This window comes from Schistocerca piceifrons, chromosome 3 (genome assembly GCF_021461385.2).
Source record: "Schistocerca piceifrons isolate TAMUIC-IGC-003096 chromosome 3, iqSchPice1.1, whole genome shotgun sequence".
NCBI lineage: Eukaryota > Metazoa > Arthropoda > Insecta > Orthoptera > Acrididae > Schistocerca > Schistocerca piceifrons.
The window spans coordinates 620,850,813-620,867,841 of record NC_060140.1 but is presented as its reverse complement, the minus strand read 5'-3'; the positions used below and the strand labels follow the sequence as shown (position 1 = coordinate 620,867,841).

General features: G+C 37.7%; 1 protein-coding gene across 3 annotated transcripts in view; it reads right to left on the bottom strand.

Annotated features, from left to right (window-relative positions):
• Nucleotides 1–17,029, bottom strand: part of LOC124789765 (cholinephosphotransferase 1) — a 161,482-nt gene that overhangs the window by 83,768 nt on the left and 60,685 nt on the right. For all 3 annotated transcript variants that reach the window (XM_047257220.1, XM_047257221.1, XM_047257222.1), the window contains one exon: nt 13,121–13,279. In XM_047257220.1, coding sequence (XP_047113176.1) covers nt 13,121–13,279 — 159 coding nt within the window. The remainder of the gene's footprint in view (nt 1–13,120; nt 13,280–17,029) is intronic.

Genomic DNA, 17,029 nt, shown 5'->3' with positions numbered 1-17,029 from the left:
CATAACAATCACTGATGGAATCGTCAGATTCGTCATGAGTGATGCCTCAAACCACTTTTGAAAAGCTACATTGTGCGTCTCTTCGTAGTAATAACCTATCTTTTTAAAATGAAACATTAACAAGCAGTTTGGCACAAAACAATCTGATGTAGCTGCTTAATAATTCACTTTCCTTTTCCAAAAGGTCTTGTCATTGCCTCCTTCAGCATTTTGTCAATCCAGCCCCTACGTAATAGATGGTTAGCATCAATCCATGTTTCATTTAGATAGAATGTATCTGCAAATACCACAGCCGTAATCCTTCTCAGAAATCTACACACTGCTATGCAACAACATCTGTGCTTTCTGTTTATATTCTATGTCTGTTAAACATTGTATAGATTAAGCCTTTTTCTTTTAATGCCATGTGCAACAAAAATTTGCTTCATTTAACAAGATTGTCTTTCTGAAGTGATGAGAGTAATTTAGAGTAGGAGGTTCTTCTAGTATCTACATACGATGATGATGATGATTAGAGTCTTTCTCGAAATCATCCAAAGCTGTCACTTGCTTCTTTGACCACTTCTTCCCTGGTGTGTATGCAGCCTAGTTATGCCACTCTTGCCACAATCTATACTGCACTTCTCTTTCCCTATCAATACAACAGTGTTCTTGCTTGCTTGCTTTTCAATGCTGCTGCAATCCTCTTATTAACATGAGCAACAGGTAATTGTTGGCCTGGCTGTGCAGCACACTTTTCTTTCTCCATTTCACTTTGAATGTTGGGTTGGCACTAATTGTTGCACTGGACTTTATTCGAAGCAAAACAGAAACAAACACTAAAAACTACAAAAGTGAAAAACTACAAGCTGAACTATTTAAACAAACAATGAAATGACAGCACCAGATGCACGTCAGGCACTCACTGGCACATTTCAGACATGCATGTATCTGCTTTGCAAAGCAGAAACACAACTGATTCTATGGAAGATGAAGGCAAAAGGACAATAAGTTACAGAATTCTCAAAAGTCAAAGAGGGCAGAGAGGATGTTAAAAGTGCAAACAAATAAAAAGGAAACATTAAGAATTTATTGGGAGGGTAATTAGAACTTTAAGGAAATGAAAATGGAACAAAAGATTAAAATGGAGGAATGTGATGAGTACAGTTGGGGGCATGCTGAGGTACAGCATGCGGCACCAGGCATTCTTTTCACAACATGTGCCGTAATGTACACCCCAGTGCTAAGAAATCATTGCAGTGGAACTACAATTTTACGTTTTCCGATTTTACATTTCTCACGATTCTACACCTTAGATTCGTAGCCCCTGTGAAAAACCCATAAATTCAATGGTAAAAATTCCCTGATTTTACATTCCTTCCTAGTAAGGTTTACATCGATTCTAAGTTCTTACTCGACGCATCACAAGACTTTGTCCCGCTTTCTTCCTATTGACATTTGATGTGAGTGGACAAATTATAAATGGCTCAAAAGACTTATGGTTCACACCATGGGTGGTGGCAGAATTAAGGGAATATTTTAGACCATTGTGGAGAGGGCATGTGTGAGAGGGGCAATGCTGACGTAGTCCACGATCAGTGTCGTCAACACACCTTGCAGCATTTACATTCACCATGCAATTATGATACAACTACTGTTAGATTGCAGTGGTAAAGGAAAAAGAAGACAGTTGATGTGAAGTGTTCCGGACTGAACTATTATGTTACGAAGAGGCTCAGCCACCGCCTTTTCTTGTACCACTTATAATTCAGTCTCATTTTTTGCATGTATTTCTAATGTACTATATTCAGCAACACTATAAATCATCAACTCTTTAAATTCAATCACTGTGTTTCAAAGAATATGCTCAGCCATAATTGAGAGATGACACCCATTTCCGGCTACTAAACTCTTATTGACTGGTGGCTTGTTAAGTCACCCAATAGCAAGTGCAGCCACCATACCACTCTAACACACACATAAAATGAGCTCATCTACTGGATGTGTGGAGAGTGGTCCTTCAGCGATGGGAGTGCAGGTAGAGGTGAAAGCATTTTGTGAAGTGCTGAAAATATGCTTTTCGTGCAGATCATGTGCTATGACAGAGATACCACACAGAAATAGAACAAGGATTTTGCGATAGCACGTTTTAAAGCCTTTCATATTCAAATCTGACAAGATACAGTTTCAACAACTACATACACTACTCATGTATATACTTTGCACCACACACACCACACTCTGTAGATTGTAAAGATTGGCAGCAGTGACAGAGGGGCATTTCTTTCAAATTTACGTTTTACACAGTGTACAGAACTTCTTTGAAGCTTGTAACATCAGTTAGGGAAGTAAACTTATTTTTTCACATCTCTCTTTCTCTCATAAAGTGCAAAATAACACTTTCACGGTGGCAAGCATATGAACTGCAGCTCATAAGAGAAGCACCAAACAATAACAGCAATGGTGACAAAGCACGTCACAAAGAAGATAGCCGCATTGATGCTTATGGGTTAACCACTTATCTGCAGTGATGTTTTCAGTTTAATTCAATATGTTCAATTTTTGCTTTTTTCTGGATGAGCATAAAGGATGATCTCTCTCAAACATGTGATTTTAATGTATAATTTGTAGTCACAGGATGTCAGAAAACAGCTTGATTACCTTGTACCCAGGTATCAATTTCAATATTTTGATGGGTTTTTACTTGCTGTTACACATCTGTGGTTTTTTAAGAACTGATGAAATTCATTACCACAAATTGTTGTATGAACATTGTCTTGTACATTTAATTTGCTTCACTTAGATTTTATACAAAGTATTGGAGAGGATTGCGATTTTTAATCATGTACGACAATTACATGTGGTTTTATTCATGTTTTGGGGTTTTTCCTCAATTCTGCATTTTCCTCAATTTTGCGTTTTTCAAGTCTGGACCGTACGAAAACATAAAATTTGGGTTGCACTGCAGTCTGATTACCTATCATCATGTCCTGAAATGAGGGACATCCTACCCAAGGTACATCCCACCCCTTCTAAAGTGGTGCTCTGTTGCCCACTCAATCTCCACAACATCAATCCATCCCTCTGTCACTCCCAACCCCAACCCCTTGCCACAGGGATCATGTCCTTGTGGAAGCCACAGTTGCAAGACCTGCCCAATCCACCCATCCCACACTTCCTACTCCAGTCCTGTCACAGGCTTAGCCTATCCCATCAGGGGCTGGGCCACCTGTGAAAGCAGAAACGTCATGTACCAGCTCTACTGCAATCACTACACAGACTTTTATATTGCTATGACTACCAACCAGCTGTCCACCAGTGATGAACAGCGACCACCAATATGTGGCCAAGAACAAAGTAGACCACCCTGTGGTACAACATGTACATGAACATAACATGCTTGATGTCAATGGCTGTTTCACTACTAGAGCCAACTGGATCCTCCCCTCCACCACCAGATTTTCTGAACCGTGCGGATGGGAGTTACCTTTGCAACACATTCTACATCTACATCTACATCCATACTCCGCAAGCCACCTGATGGTGTGTGGCGGAGGGTACCTTGAGTACCTCTATCTGTTCTCTCTTCTATTCCAGTCTCGTATTGTTCGTGGAAAGAAGGATTGTCGGTATGCTTCTGTGTGGGCTCTAATATCTCTGATTTTATCCTCATGGTCTCTTCACGAGATATAAGTAGGAGGGAGCAATATACTGCTTGACTCTTCGGTGAAGGTATGTTCTCAAAACTTTAACAAAAGCCTGTACCAAACTACTGAGCGTCTCTCTTGCAGAGTCTTTCACTGGAGTTTATCTATCATCTCCGTAATGCTTTCGCGATTACTAAATGATCCTGTGACAAAGTGCGCTGCTCTCCGTTGGATCTTCTCTATCACTTCTATCAACCCTATCTGGTACGGATCCCACACTGCTGAGCAGTATTCAAGCAGTGGGCGAACAAGCGTACTGTAACATACTTCCTTTGTTTTCGGATTGCATTTCCTTAGGATTCTTCCAATGAATCTCAGTCTGGCATCTGCTTTACCAACGGTCAACTTTATATGATCATTCCATTTTAAATCACTCCTAATGCGTACTCCCAGATAATTTATGGAATTAACTCCTTCCAGTTGCTGACCTGCTATATTGTAGCTAAGTGATGTATTCGCAGCACATTACTCTTGTAATTATCTGCTCCTAAAAAATATCCCAGCCCTAACTTACAGTAACATACCGACTCAGCCAGACAGCATTCCTCCCCCCCCCCCCCCCCCCCAACCCCACCTGGCTATCCCTTCCCCTTTCCCGCCCCCTCCATATTGCTACTTCTATTCTATGTGACAATCTCATTCTGGTCCAAGTTGCCGGAGATGGCGGCCACGTATGCAAGAGCTCTGCTTGCTTGTTTGAATGAAAATGTGTGTGTTTCCTTTACTGACAAAGGCTTTGGCTGAAAGCTAATGTGCGAGTGTCTCGTTATTGAGCCTGCCTGCAACTTAACATGTTATCTTTATCCAGAATGAAATTTTCATTCTGCAGCAGAGTGTGCGCTGGTATGAAATTTCCTGGCAGATTAAAACTGTGTGCAGGACTGAGACTCGAACTCGGGATCTTTGCCTTTCGCGTGCAAGTGCTCCACCATCTGAGCTACCCAAGCACGGCTCACGACCTGCCCTCACAGTTTCAATTCTGCCACTTCGCAGAAGAGCTTCTGTGAAGTTTGAAAGTTAGGAGACAAGGTACTGGCAGAATTGAAGCTGTGAGGGCAGGTCTTGAGTCGTGCTTGGGTAACTCAGATGGTAAAGCACTTGCCCGCGAAAGGCAAAGATCCCGAGTTCGAGTCTCGGTCCGGCACACAGTTTTAATCTGCCAGAAAGTTTCCAGTCATCTTTACAGTAATAATCAAAAAGTCCACTTTCACCACAGGAAATACTCGGTAGAGCGAAAGAGTCATCAGAGTTTTAATATGACAATACCAATATGCAGTAAACAAGTTAAAATTGTAAATAAATGAATATTGTTAAGTTACCAATGATACACAAATAGAACGAAATTTTAAGAAGTATGCAAGAGATTGTGGCTGCCCGCCAACCTAGTCAGTCGGTGGCACGATGTAACCCGAGTCCATTCTTCTGTGATAGTTTTACCACATTCTCGAATTTCATTAACTTTTGAGCTGCATTGCTCCAGATTATTTAACCTTAACTGTTTAATGGTCCTCACTAATAAACTTAATGCAATGGCATCCCAGGACGTATTTGAAATAGATTAGCTACCCACACTTTTACTTATAACCACAGGTCACCTGCTTGCGTATTCTACAGAACCCAATGTGCTACAAGAAGTTTTCACGGCGAAAATAAGCAAGAGATTAGCAGAAAATGAGTAGCACACGCTGATTTATTACGATAAGCCAGGAAAGAGTTAACTTACACAGTCTCAAGTGAGAAGGTATGAGCAGTTGCAATGAATGTCACCTATATTAACTTCCTATGGACTTGGGGCTAAACTGAGAAACTTTTCTGTAAGTGTAGTACCATAGGAAGCTCTTACCAGTAGCTACGCCCACAGAAGAGAATGTTTCTTAAAATATTCCTCAACTGAACGGTGATAAACACACATATATGAGGTAACCATATCTACCACATCCTCGGGTATTTCTATTCGGTACACAAAATCCAATATGGAAATATTGACAACTTACATGGCACATAACATGCACATATAAAGTGCAGATATCTAATCTCTATTACAGCATGCTGGTTTTTCAGAGCTTATAGTGGGTGATTTTTAACACATAACATATTCTGCAACCCACATCCGTGACTGAGGTCACTAACACACGCTTGTGTGGTGGTGCTCGACACGGGTAAGCCGGTTTGAATACAGGTGGTGAAATTAATTTTCACTGACAATATATGGCCAGTAAGGGGAGGAGAGGTTGTGGTGTAAAGTTCCTGATCACATTACTTTGTACCAATGTCCTGGTTTAAATACCAAACCTCTCCTTGGTGTCTCATTAAGTGAGGGCATGTGACACTGCTGTTGGTGACCCATCCGTCGGATGGGGACATAAAGCTTGGTGGCTCCCTTGGGCTATTCGCGAGGAGTAAGCTATGTGCTGGTGCCAGGTTTCACCCTCTCCCTTCTCTCATCGTTGTCGTCGTCGTCATCATCATCATCCAATCAAAAATTAAAATGGAAGGATTCCAAGGCAGGGTAACTAAAAAAATTGGTTCAAAATGGTCTGAAGACAAAAAGGAGAAACATAGTGAACATATGAAAGCAAAGGAAAAAAAAGAAAAGAACACAGTATTGAAATTGGAATTTGGTCCTCAGATGACCTATTCACAGTAAAAAAATCATAAACCCTATGGATGTGATTAAGGTGCCCGTTAATGGCAATCTGGAAGGATGAAATTCTAGTACCACTAAGTATCTGGTACTGCTCTTCAACAAGAATGGCCCTACATTTATAGACAAGATCAGCAACTCAAGTTTTGCATCACAACAATAGTCACTAGTAATCGACTAGAAAGCAGAAGTTAACTCTTTGGCTTCCAATCACCTAACAATTGTTCTAAATTCCCCACACTTCATCTCTTGCTTTTATTCTTCCTTTATTTCTTCCAAAAACTAAATGTGCCCTCCGCAAGTCTGTTTTGCAGCTACCCTGCACATAGTTGCATTATCAAACAAGTACGCTGGAAGTTCAAAAGCAAGCCTCTCTCAAATAAATTAGTGTTTCATTCTAGTCACTCGATATTTCAGACCAAGTTGACAGTTGACGGTTGGAGTGATGACATCACAGTTACTGATACACTGCGTAAACCTGTTACACTGGTCACTGATGCATTGTGTCTATGAATTGTGATAACCCCTTCAGCATCAACCAAAGCCTGAAAATGGTGCATTGAAGTGCCATAACTGGTAGCCACACAATAAATAAGATCGTAATAACAGCTGTAGGCATTTCATTTTCTTACGCAAGTCAGCAAATCTGGTGCAGGAGCAATTTAAAAACAGAAACCTTCTTGTATCATTAGTAAAGCTAGTTCTACATGCTGAGATAATGAATGCTAGGGAATACGTAAGTGAACATCGAGGAAATATAATTAACATTGAACCCTGCAAAACTACATCACAACTTACAGATAATACAAACAGATACCACTAGGATGCTGAAATAGAAGAGGAAGGTGCGGTCTGAGAACTTATGTAATTCCTTAACCAAGGACACCACAATGTCAAATACCAAGGGAGATAACGCAGTGGGGACACTCGAATTGCATTCAGGAAGATACTGGTTCAAATCCACCCAGTTATCCTGATTTAAGTTTATCAAGGTTTCCATAAATCTCTTAAGGAAAATGTCAGGACACTCACTATTTCCCGCCCCAATCTGAGCTTATGCTCCATTTCTAATGATCTAGTCGCTGATGGGCCATCAAACAGTTTTTTACAACAATTATCTGAAAAATGATGCTATAAGGGTTTTTCCCATGATTTATGTTAACACAGGCGCTGTTTGTACCATGAAGACAGTTGATTATGTGAATTTGTTATAGGCAAGCTTGAAGCAAGAAAGTGAGACTAGGTGGAACAATTTCATTATTATGATAAGAGTCTGTAGTTACGCAGTACAATAACTTATAGAAATCCATGCTGAGAAGGGCACCACTCAAAAACTTCACAGTTACAATATGACTCTTGACACTTTTGGAGCTATTCAGAGATGCAACAGTAGTTCTGGAATGTTAGTGCTATCTGATTATTTCACTTCTTTAGTTGCAGGTGCAAAATCTGAAAAGTCATTGTAACAAATAGTGTGGTTCATAATTTTCTCCAACACATGGTGTGTGCAAAGCTAATGCAAATTGCCCCTCATTCCAAAAACAAAAATTTCAGTGTCTCATGCATTTAGTTGTGTTGTACAGCTTTTATACTGCTGTCTGCAAACTCTAGATAATATGAGTGCAGAAAAAATGTAGTCTCCATATCACAAAAGAGAAAGTTGAAACTCAGGTGTCACACAGAACAACAGATGGAGAGTTACGGTCACAACCAGAGCACAGATTGTGCTAGAACTTACAGTCTGGTTCACTGCAGGTTGCTCTGCTCAACAGAAGTTTACTTGTCCCAAATATTCAAACTTGGAGACACTGTGCCCAAGAGTGGGGACACTTGGGGTAGTATGAGTGAGCAAAATCTATTTGCAAAGCTCTTCGGCTCAGCAGAGAAATGAAAATACATACAGGCATCAATAATGTAGACAGCAAACGCAGTCTGAATGGGAAAATGCCAATCTTCTAGTAACATTATTTTAGTCTCTGAGAATCATGTGATTAGCAAAATATGAATGTCTTTATAGGCTTTAAGAAGAACGAAAAGCACAGATATAAAGAATTATAGACCTTTTATGGACACCTTTAATGTACATATGATGCTACAGTGAAAAGTGAATGCCAAGGATGAAAGGGGAAACATGTGTAGACAAAATGCAGAAAATTACAGTCTCCATTAAGAGTGTAATGACAACAAATTGTTGCTGGATGATTTTGCTGTAAACAGAAAACTCACTATAAAAGGTACTATTTGCCCACACTATAACATCAATAATAAAGGACCATGGAAATCTCTGGATGGGGATACAATTAATCAGATACATCATGCACTTATTCAATGATGTTATGGTTAGAGGGGGTGCAGATGTTGCTTCAGACAACTGCACGGTGTTGGTCAAATATATATCAAGAACAATCTATAACCACACAGAAAGGGATAGGAAGTAATGTGAAAGCAATTGTCACCAGAGAGAGTGAACAAGAAAAATTCCAAAGAGAAATCGATAAAGGGATGAGATCAACTGTCATTGAGGAGGAAGCTATCCTCAAAGTGCAATGGAAATTAACGAAACAGACAATATGACAGACGCTGGAATCCAAGCTGGAACTGAGAAACAGAGTTAAATGAGGTGAATGGTATGACAATGACTGTGAGAAGGCTACTGAGGAATGGAACAGTATAAGGAAAACGAGGAAAAAATGCTCCAGCAAGAACTTGAGCTGCCAGACACAATTATGACAAAAAGAGATTTAAGCAAAAATTACTTGCAGAAGGAAACGAGAGAAATGGAGACAAACAGAATGAAAGGCACTGAGAAATGCAGATATGAAAAGGATATTATAATAATGTTTAAAGAAATAAAAAAGAGAAAATAAGGATGGCAGCTTCAGACAACAATATGCAGGGATAAAGATGGAAAGCTGATCAGAGATGAAACCAGAATTATAGGAAGATGGGAAAATATTTTCAAGAACGAACTGAAACCTAGGGAAGTTCAGGAATTTGAAGAAGATATAGCATCCCCAGTGAAATAATACATAAAGACTTAAAAAACAGTATTTATAAAGACAAGACATTTAAAAATTGAATAATATATATTTTTATCATGTAACCATAAAATAATAATTTCTCTGTGTAAGTTTCGAGAGCAAAGAAATATAACAAAATGATCTAAAGAGACGACAAGATACACTCTTTTGTTAATTTTTTAGTCGTCTTCACTTCTTCTATTGTCTTGGTTGTGTGTAGACGGACATCTTGCGAGTGCTGGCAAATGTAAGCATATTTGTACTAATGAAGCAGATAATATACTGATTTAATATTATTGTTCACTTTTAATTTGTAAGAGGTGATCCTGATTTCATGTCCGCCTTCCTTGAGTTAACCTGCATTCGAGCAATTTACAGTGCAACAATCGCAGCGGCCGATGCAGCCAACGACGCCATTACGTGGCGATATTAACTTCTAAAATTTAGCGGAAGTGAAAAACTCGCCCGCTAGTAACATAATATACGTTTTTCTCCACAGCCACCCGACGCTGCAGAAAATACATAGCTTTAAGATTCTTATTTTCAGTACAACAGCCGAGAGTCAGAGCCAGGACTCCGACTACCATGCAATGGTTAATGGAGGTAAGAAGGAATACTCTCGCACGTGTGTGGGCTGCAATTGTAATTAATAACTAAATATTTTTTGCTTTGCCGAGGAAATTAATATGAAAAGTTTATTCCATTGTTCAACTTATATGTTCATGTTTTAAGATTCAGTGAGTCTAACGTTCATTAACGTAAAAAATAATTTATACTGAAGATTAATATTGTTAAAAAGGAGAACTTCACAAAAGCATTTAATTGTAAATCAAAATAAAATGAAATATCATTTTTATTAAGGCCCACCACGTAAGTCGGCAACAATCAACATAATAATAATAATAATAATAATAATAATAATAATAATAATAATATATTAAAATACGACGGCCGACTGATGCGAGAAAGAGATAGCAATAAGCAGATAGCAATGAGGATGGAGAAGAAGTGACATCATGAGAAGTGACTGGAGCTGTTAAGAAAACAAAAAAACTACAGAATGAGGTGGGGGGAGGGGGGGGAAGGAAGACAAGGTACTAAGTGAAATATTCAAGTATGGTGGTATAAGTTATTAAAGAAAATAGAAAGACTAGTTCAGAAAATATGGAAAAGTGAAAAAATGACAACAAACTGGAACATAACCATTACTATACCAATACATAAGAAGGGTGATAAAACAAACTGCAATAGCCATATAGGTATAGCACTGACAATTGCTGCCTGCAAAATTCTTGCTAGGATACTGAACAAGAAATTATGACCTTATGCAGAAGCCATGGTTGTGGAATACCAGCGTGATTTCAGGAAGAAAGGAGCAAGAACATATCAGATGTTATCCCTTATATTGTTAATGGAAAAGTGTCACAAATTCAAATAATGGTACATCAACTATATGTGGACTTCGAAAAGCAGCATACGACAGTGTTGATAGGAAAAGCCTTTCCAACATTGTGGGAGTTGCAGATGTCAACAAAACTGTATGACATTTTTGAAGCGATCTATTCAGCTCCAATACAGTACTACACTATAAAATAATGCTAAAAACTTGTTAAAATGACTACCGTAAGCAATGCCAACTGCAAAATAAAAGCTAATAGAAAACATTCCAATAATTTTCTGTTCTTTCAAAGACTTAACCAAGAAGATTCTTTATTGGACAACACACCCATGCTCAGAAGGAATAGACAATATCTCCTGTAAAACTGTGTAGGTCTGGAACATGAAGTGGCTGCACTTGGCCTCATCATGTGTAAGAAAGAGGAGGAATTAAAAAACTGAACACCAGAAACAAAACAAGGTGGAGATGTGTTGAGAGGTTTGAAAGGTACGAAAGAGTAAATCAGTTTAAGTACTTGGGTGGAATGGTTAGGGACGACAGTATGGTACCAACGGATATAAATGCGAGAACAGCTGCAGCTAACAACTACTATTACAGCTTCCTTAAAATGCTGCAGTCCTGCAACATTTCAAGGCAGTTGAAGATGAAAGTTTACAAAATGATTATAAAACCTGTAGTTATGTATTGTCATGAAATGTGGACAGTAACACAAAGAGTCAGAAATGCTTTGGATGCATGGGAATGCAAAGTACTGTGGAAGATATAAGGGGCAGTATGTAATAATGGTGCTTGGAGAATTATGGCCAATTCAGAACTGTACGAAATCTATAAGAATCCACTAATAATGTAGATGTACAGGCATAAAGGTTACCGTGGTTGGGACATGTGCAGGGAACGGAAAAACTGCGAGTACCAAAGAAAGTGCTATTTGCAAAGCCAGGGAGTAGCTGCTCAGTGTGAGACCAAGATCTTGATGGCTGGATGATGCAGACACACATCTCAGAAGATCAGGAGTGTGGAGCTAGATAATGTTGATGGAGTCAAGAGATGAATGGAGGAGACAGTTGACTGACACGATCCAGGTCCTTCATTAGCTGTAGTGCCTGAAAAGAGGAGATATCATGGAAGAGAAACCTGAAATTTAGATGTCACATATAATAACAGATGCAAAGTTACAGTGATAAACAGAGCAACAAGTGTGCCAGAACTTGCAGTTTTGTCCACTCCTGGTTGCCCCATTCAACAGAAGTTTACTTGCCCTGCAAGTCACACTTGAGCACGCTGTCTCTGAGAGCAGGCATGCTGGAGAAAGTACAAGTGAGCAAAATCTCCTATTTGCAAACTTCTTCAGCTCAGTACAGAAATGAAAATAAATACAGGCATGAGTAAAGTAGGCAGCCCACCATCTAACGACACTATTGCAGGTCTCCAAGAATCATGTGATTTGTAAAATATTTATGTCTTTATAGACTTAATGAGAAGAGTGATGGCACAGATATGTAGAATTATGGAACTCTCTCACTAGTGTAAATTCTTTTGTATTACTAGGTAATAAAGATGTCCTCAACTCAAAAGTTGGTTTGAATACCACAATGCTTTACTAGGCATGGTCCTTTTGGAAGTGGCATGTCCTCGTCTTCCTCTAACCTTTGAACAGACTTGCACAGGCAGTTATGAGGAGACCTACACTTTAATGTGGACTCTGACCACTGGGCAACTTAGCATTTTTCAAATTAGCAAATCACTGCCAGAAGTGAAAGAATCAATAAGTGATACATAATCCTAAAACCAAGTGATGATTCAATCTCTGACCTTTGAGTTTTGCACCAAGACACTTACCCAGTGACTACCTAACCACATTTTGTGGAATCAAGGAACAGATTTTGTGCTAAGAGTCCATGTCCATGTTTTTTCCTGTGCTTTGTTTTTCTTCCACGGAAGCTTTGGTATAGTTCTGCATCATTTTGTAGTGAACAAAATACATATTAACAGAGTACGATAACACAGGTGTAATTAGACTAAATGCTTCCTGATTAAAAGAACCAGGTACATTATTCTTAATGGAGACACACTATCAGAAAGAAAAGAGAAATCCTTTGTGCCTCAAGAAATGATTGGGTCAAGCCTATTCTACTATCCCACCTGATCTGAAATCCATTATTCAATCAATTCATTATTATTTTTATTAGTCTGGGACTATTACCAAATTGGGTTAAGTTGAAGAGTGCCCCCCACCCCCTAGGTACCTGGGAATTAAGAGAGAGAGAGAGAGAGAGAGAGAGAGAGAGAGAGAGAGAGAGAGAGAGAGAGAGAGAGACTTTCAGAAATGCAGAACATAATTATGTTAAAAAGAGAAAATTAAATAACTTACCACTAATCTGTTTGTCACTTTCGCTGCCACCATACCAAATGCAAGTATATATAGTGCTGGATGTTGCTCATATACATTTTCTGCACTCTTCCTGTATATGATATATGCAGGTAGAATTACAAGGCTAAAAGGTATGACTGGTGATAGTACACTTGTGCCCTGTATAAAGAGTAGAATTAAGATTATTAGCTGGAAGTATCACACAATCCACAAAGGTTTAAAAACTCTACATAATTATAACTGATAGTCTATGCTCTACATAATGGGAAAATGAACAGATTATGTCTACTTATTAATATTTTGCAAGTGAAATTGGAAGAAAAATATCTTTTTATGAAGTGAAAATTTGCATTACTTGTTCAATTGTAAACAGTTCCAAACACATTACTCTTAATGGTATATGTACAAGAAATTAAGAAAAAATGTTACTTGTCCTCTTATATTTTGATTTAGTTTCCTATTGCAAGTGAAGGGAACCAATATATCATGTACACAAGTGTTGGAAACACTACACTGGTAACGTCACAATTACCGTAAAAATGGAACTGCAATGATTACTATACTGGCTAAACAAAAAACAAATTGATTTTTTTTCACGTAAGGAACATTTAATCCAGTATACTATTTAAAAAAAGAAAATCAATTATCTAACATGTTTGTTATATTTCAATTGTTAGCAAAATGAATCTTCCTACTTCTTAACCAGTGAAAAGCATATAGAAAGAAGCACCAACTTGCATGAAAAGCAGAAGCATATTCCGTTAGTGGCTGTAACCAAAGCTGGGTTTAGTGGTATCTTACTGTTACTTTGGAGGGGGGATGTAAGTCACAAACATTAAATTCTACAATGCTGTCTATAATTGAATGAATTTTCTGTACTGGCTGAAAATGGGAAGACATACTTTATATGTCCCAAGCACATCATGCACAACCACATTTACAACTAAAGCATCAAGCATGCATGGTCCCATCACAACTAAATTTGATTTGGTTTGGTTTGGAAGGATATATTTTATTAATAATATTCGGCCTCCTGTCAAAATATTTTTATTTTATACTTGTTGTTAATGCATTTCGGAGTTACAAGTCCATTTTCCAAGGACTGCATGGAGATAATGAGTGTTACATCTGCTTCAATTTTTTACCTAACATGATCAGAACAACAAAGTTGACGAGTTTTACGAGAAAACAGTCAACAGTGGAATTAACCCTGGCAATACCAACTTTAATCCCACATTCTATACATACTATAATCTAATCACATTCTTTACATTCTAAAATGAAGAATTTTAATTTTTAATGAATTATTCTACATGATTCTATATATGTTTTAAATCTTTTAGTTAAACGTAATCCAAAAATTTGTCTAATCGAGGTGGTCATTAGGTTCTCCCAGTTGTAAATGCAACTTTACACAACGAATGTCTTATTCAATTAATAATAGTGCTGTGGTAATATAAAGCATCTAGACATCAAATGTGTCTGTGTGCATAGCAACAATTGTTTTAACCATGAAAGGGGTATTCTTGGACAGAAAATCAAGCTGAACTTCGGTGCTACGGAAACTTATGGAGCTACAGGTAGATGTTATTTGAGTACTAGTGAAAGCTGGTCAAAAGCAGAAAAGTATAACAAAGTGGACCAAATAATAATAACCTGCAACAACTGTAAGAGATGCACATGAAGTAAACAGAGGGAGTTATATGTTCAAAGTGTGAATTTGTTCCAAAGAACATGATGAATGTTCTGAGAAACAATATTATGTACACTATTTGAATTTTAACTCAAATGTTTGCAATGTTTTTGATTTGTAGTAAAGTTTTCTTCAAGGGTTATATTACAACTTTTACTACTCATTTAAAAAGATACTGTTTACCATGGCTAAACATACTTAAATGTCTCTGTAAGTGGAAAAAATAAGTTTCTGAAGACTATACTAAAAGATGTTACCAAGTTATGAACCCCATTTATGCATCATTACCTCTAAAAGTACATTAATAAAACTGAACACCAATTAATAAAATTTAATTTCATTTGTGTTCACAACGTACCATCCCTGGAGCTGACAGAAAGGGTTACATAATTACTCTACTTCATTTTTATTGCCCTGGGAAAGTATGATGATGTCATCTACATATCAAAAATAAATTATTCGGCTAACTAATACATGATTAGAACAAAGAGTCAGGTTTTCTAAATGACCCCACAGCTACACAATGTGGTTGTTCATAAAATTGAAAATAACAGTGGACTGGAAATGGGACATGCTGAAACGGTTATACGTCAATATGTAATAAGACAGAAAAACCATGGCAAATTTAAATTACAAATCATTCATTACTATTATTATTATTTACATTTTATGGCCTTCATTGGACCACTCTAGCCAACTTTATACAAAGAATTTTTCAGTTTCCTGTCAGCCCAGTACTTCTTCATTCTCTCAGATCTCATCCTCCTTTCTTCATCAGAAATCACCCTTCCTATTATCTGTTTGTTGACTCTTGTTTGCAGTCTGGTTTGTGTCTCTGTGAGTTAACTGAATTTGTCAGTTTTGTTTCTTAGGTCTTCCTTGATTTCTGTTATCCACTTAATGTTGCACTTACTATTCAACAATTTTTCTATTATTCTCCTGATGATCCTGTTGTCTGGTGTTCTGATTAGATGTCTGAAAAATGAAATATGTTTCTTCCTGATTGTACTCATTACTGATTCTATTTCCTTGTAGACTGTTTCATTTGTAGCTACTCTCCAGTGTCCATCTTTCTGGTAAGATTTGTTGATGCACATTCTGATGATTCTTCTCTCTATTTTAGGTATTTTGTCTATTTGTGCAGTGGCAGTTGTTTTGAAGACGGTTTCACTTGCGTACATTATTTCTGGTTGATTGACTGTTTTGTAGTGTTTTAATTTTGTTGCTATTGACAGGCTCTTTTTGTTGTTAAGTGTTCTTGGTGATATATTGTGCTCTAGTCAATTTGTTTATTCTGTTATGCCATGCTGGCTTTTCACTGAGGTTGTATGTTATGATTTCTTCCAGATATTTAAATTTATCTACAATATTGATTTCTTGGTTTCCAATGGCAATTTTGTTTATGAGCGGTGGGCTAGTTAACATGATGATTGTTTTTTTCAAAGGATATTGCAAGGTCAATTTTCTGTGCTATTTCCTGTAGTGAGATAACTTCTTGTTTGGTTTCTTGAGTACTGTTGGACAAGAGAGCAAGGTCATCAGCAAATACTAGACAATTTAAACTTATGTTGTCTTTGGATCTTCCAATCTGGAAGTTCTTTGGGTTAGTCTTGTACCATTCCCTCATTATGTATTATAAAGCACAGTTGAACAGTAGAGGTACCAAGCAATTTCCTTGTCTTAAACCTGTTTTTATGATGAATGGCTCAGAGAGTTCCCCCCTGAACTTGACTTTTGATACAATGATGGTTAAGGTGAGTTGTATGAATTTGATTAGTTTTGTATGCAGCCCAAAATTTCTTAATATTTTTAACGTTGAAGGTCTATGGATACAGTCATATGCTTTTTTCAAGTTCACAAAGGTTATTACAAGAGTTTATTTAGTTTCTTGTAATATGCTATGGCTAATTTTAAAGTGATGATCTGTTCTGCACAGTTTCTCCAAGGTCTGAAGCCTCCTTGGTATTCACCTAACTCTTCCTCTAGTTGCTCTTTGATCCTCTTGTATAGAATTTTGGAGAAAATCTTGTATGTGCAGTCTAAGAGAGAGATACATCTGTAATTATCTGGGTTGTTTTTATCTCCTTTTTTGTGGATTGGATGGATTATAGCTGTGGTCCAATGTTCGGGAAACTTTTCTGTTATCCAGATTTTTGTTAGGACTGTGTGTAAGGGTCTTTCAACTGTATCACTGGTATATTTCCACATTTCTGCAA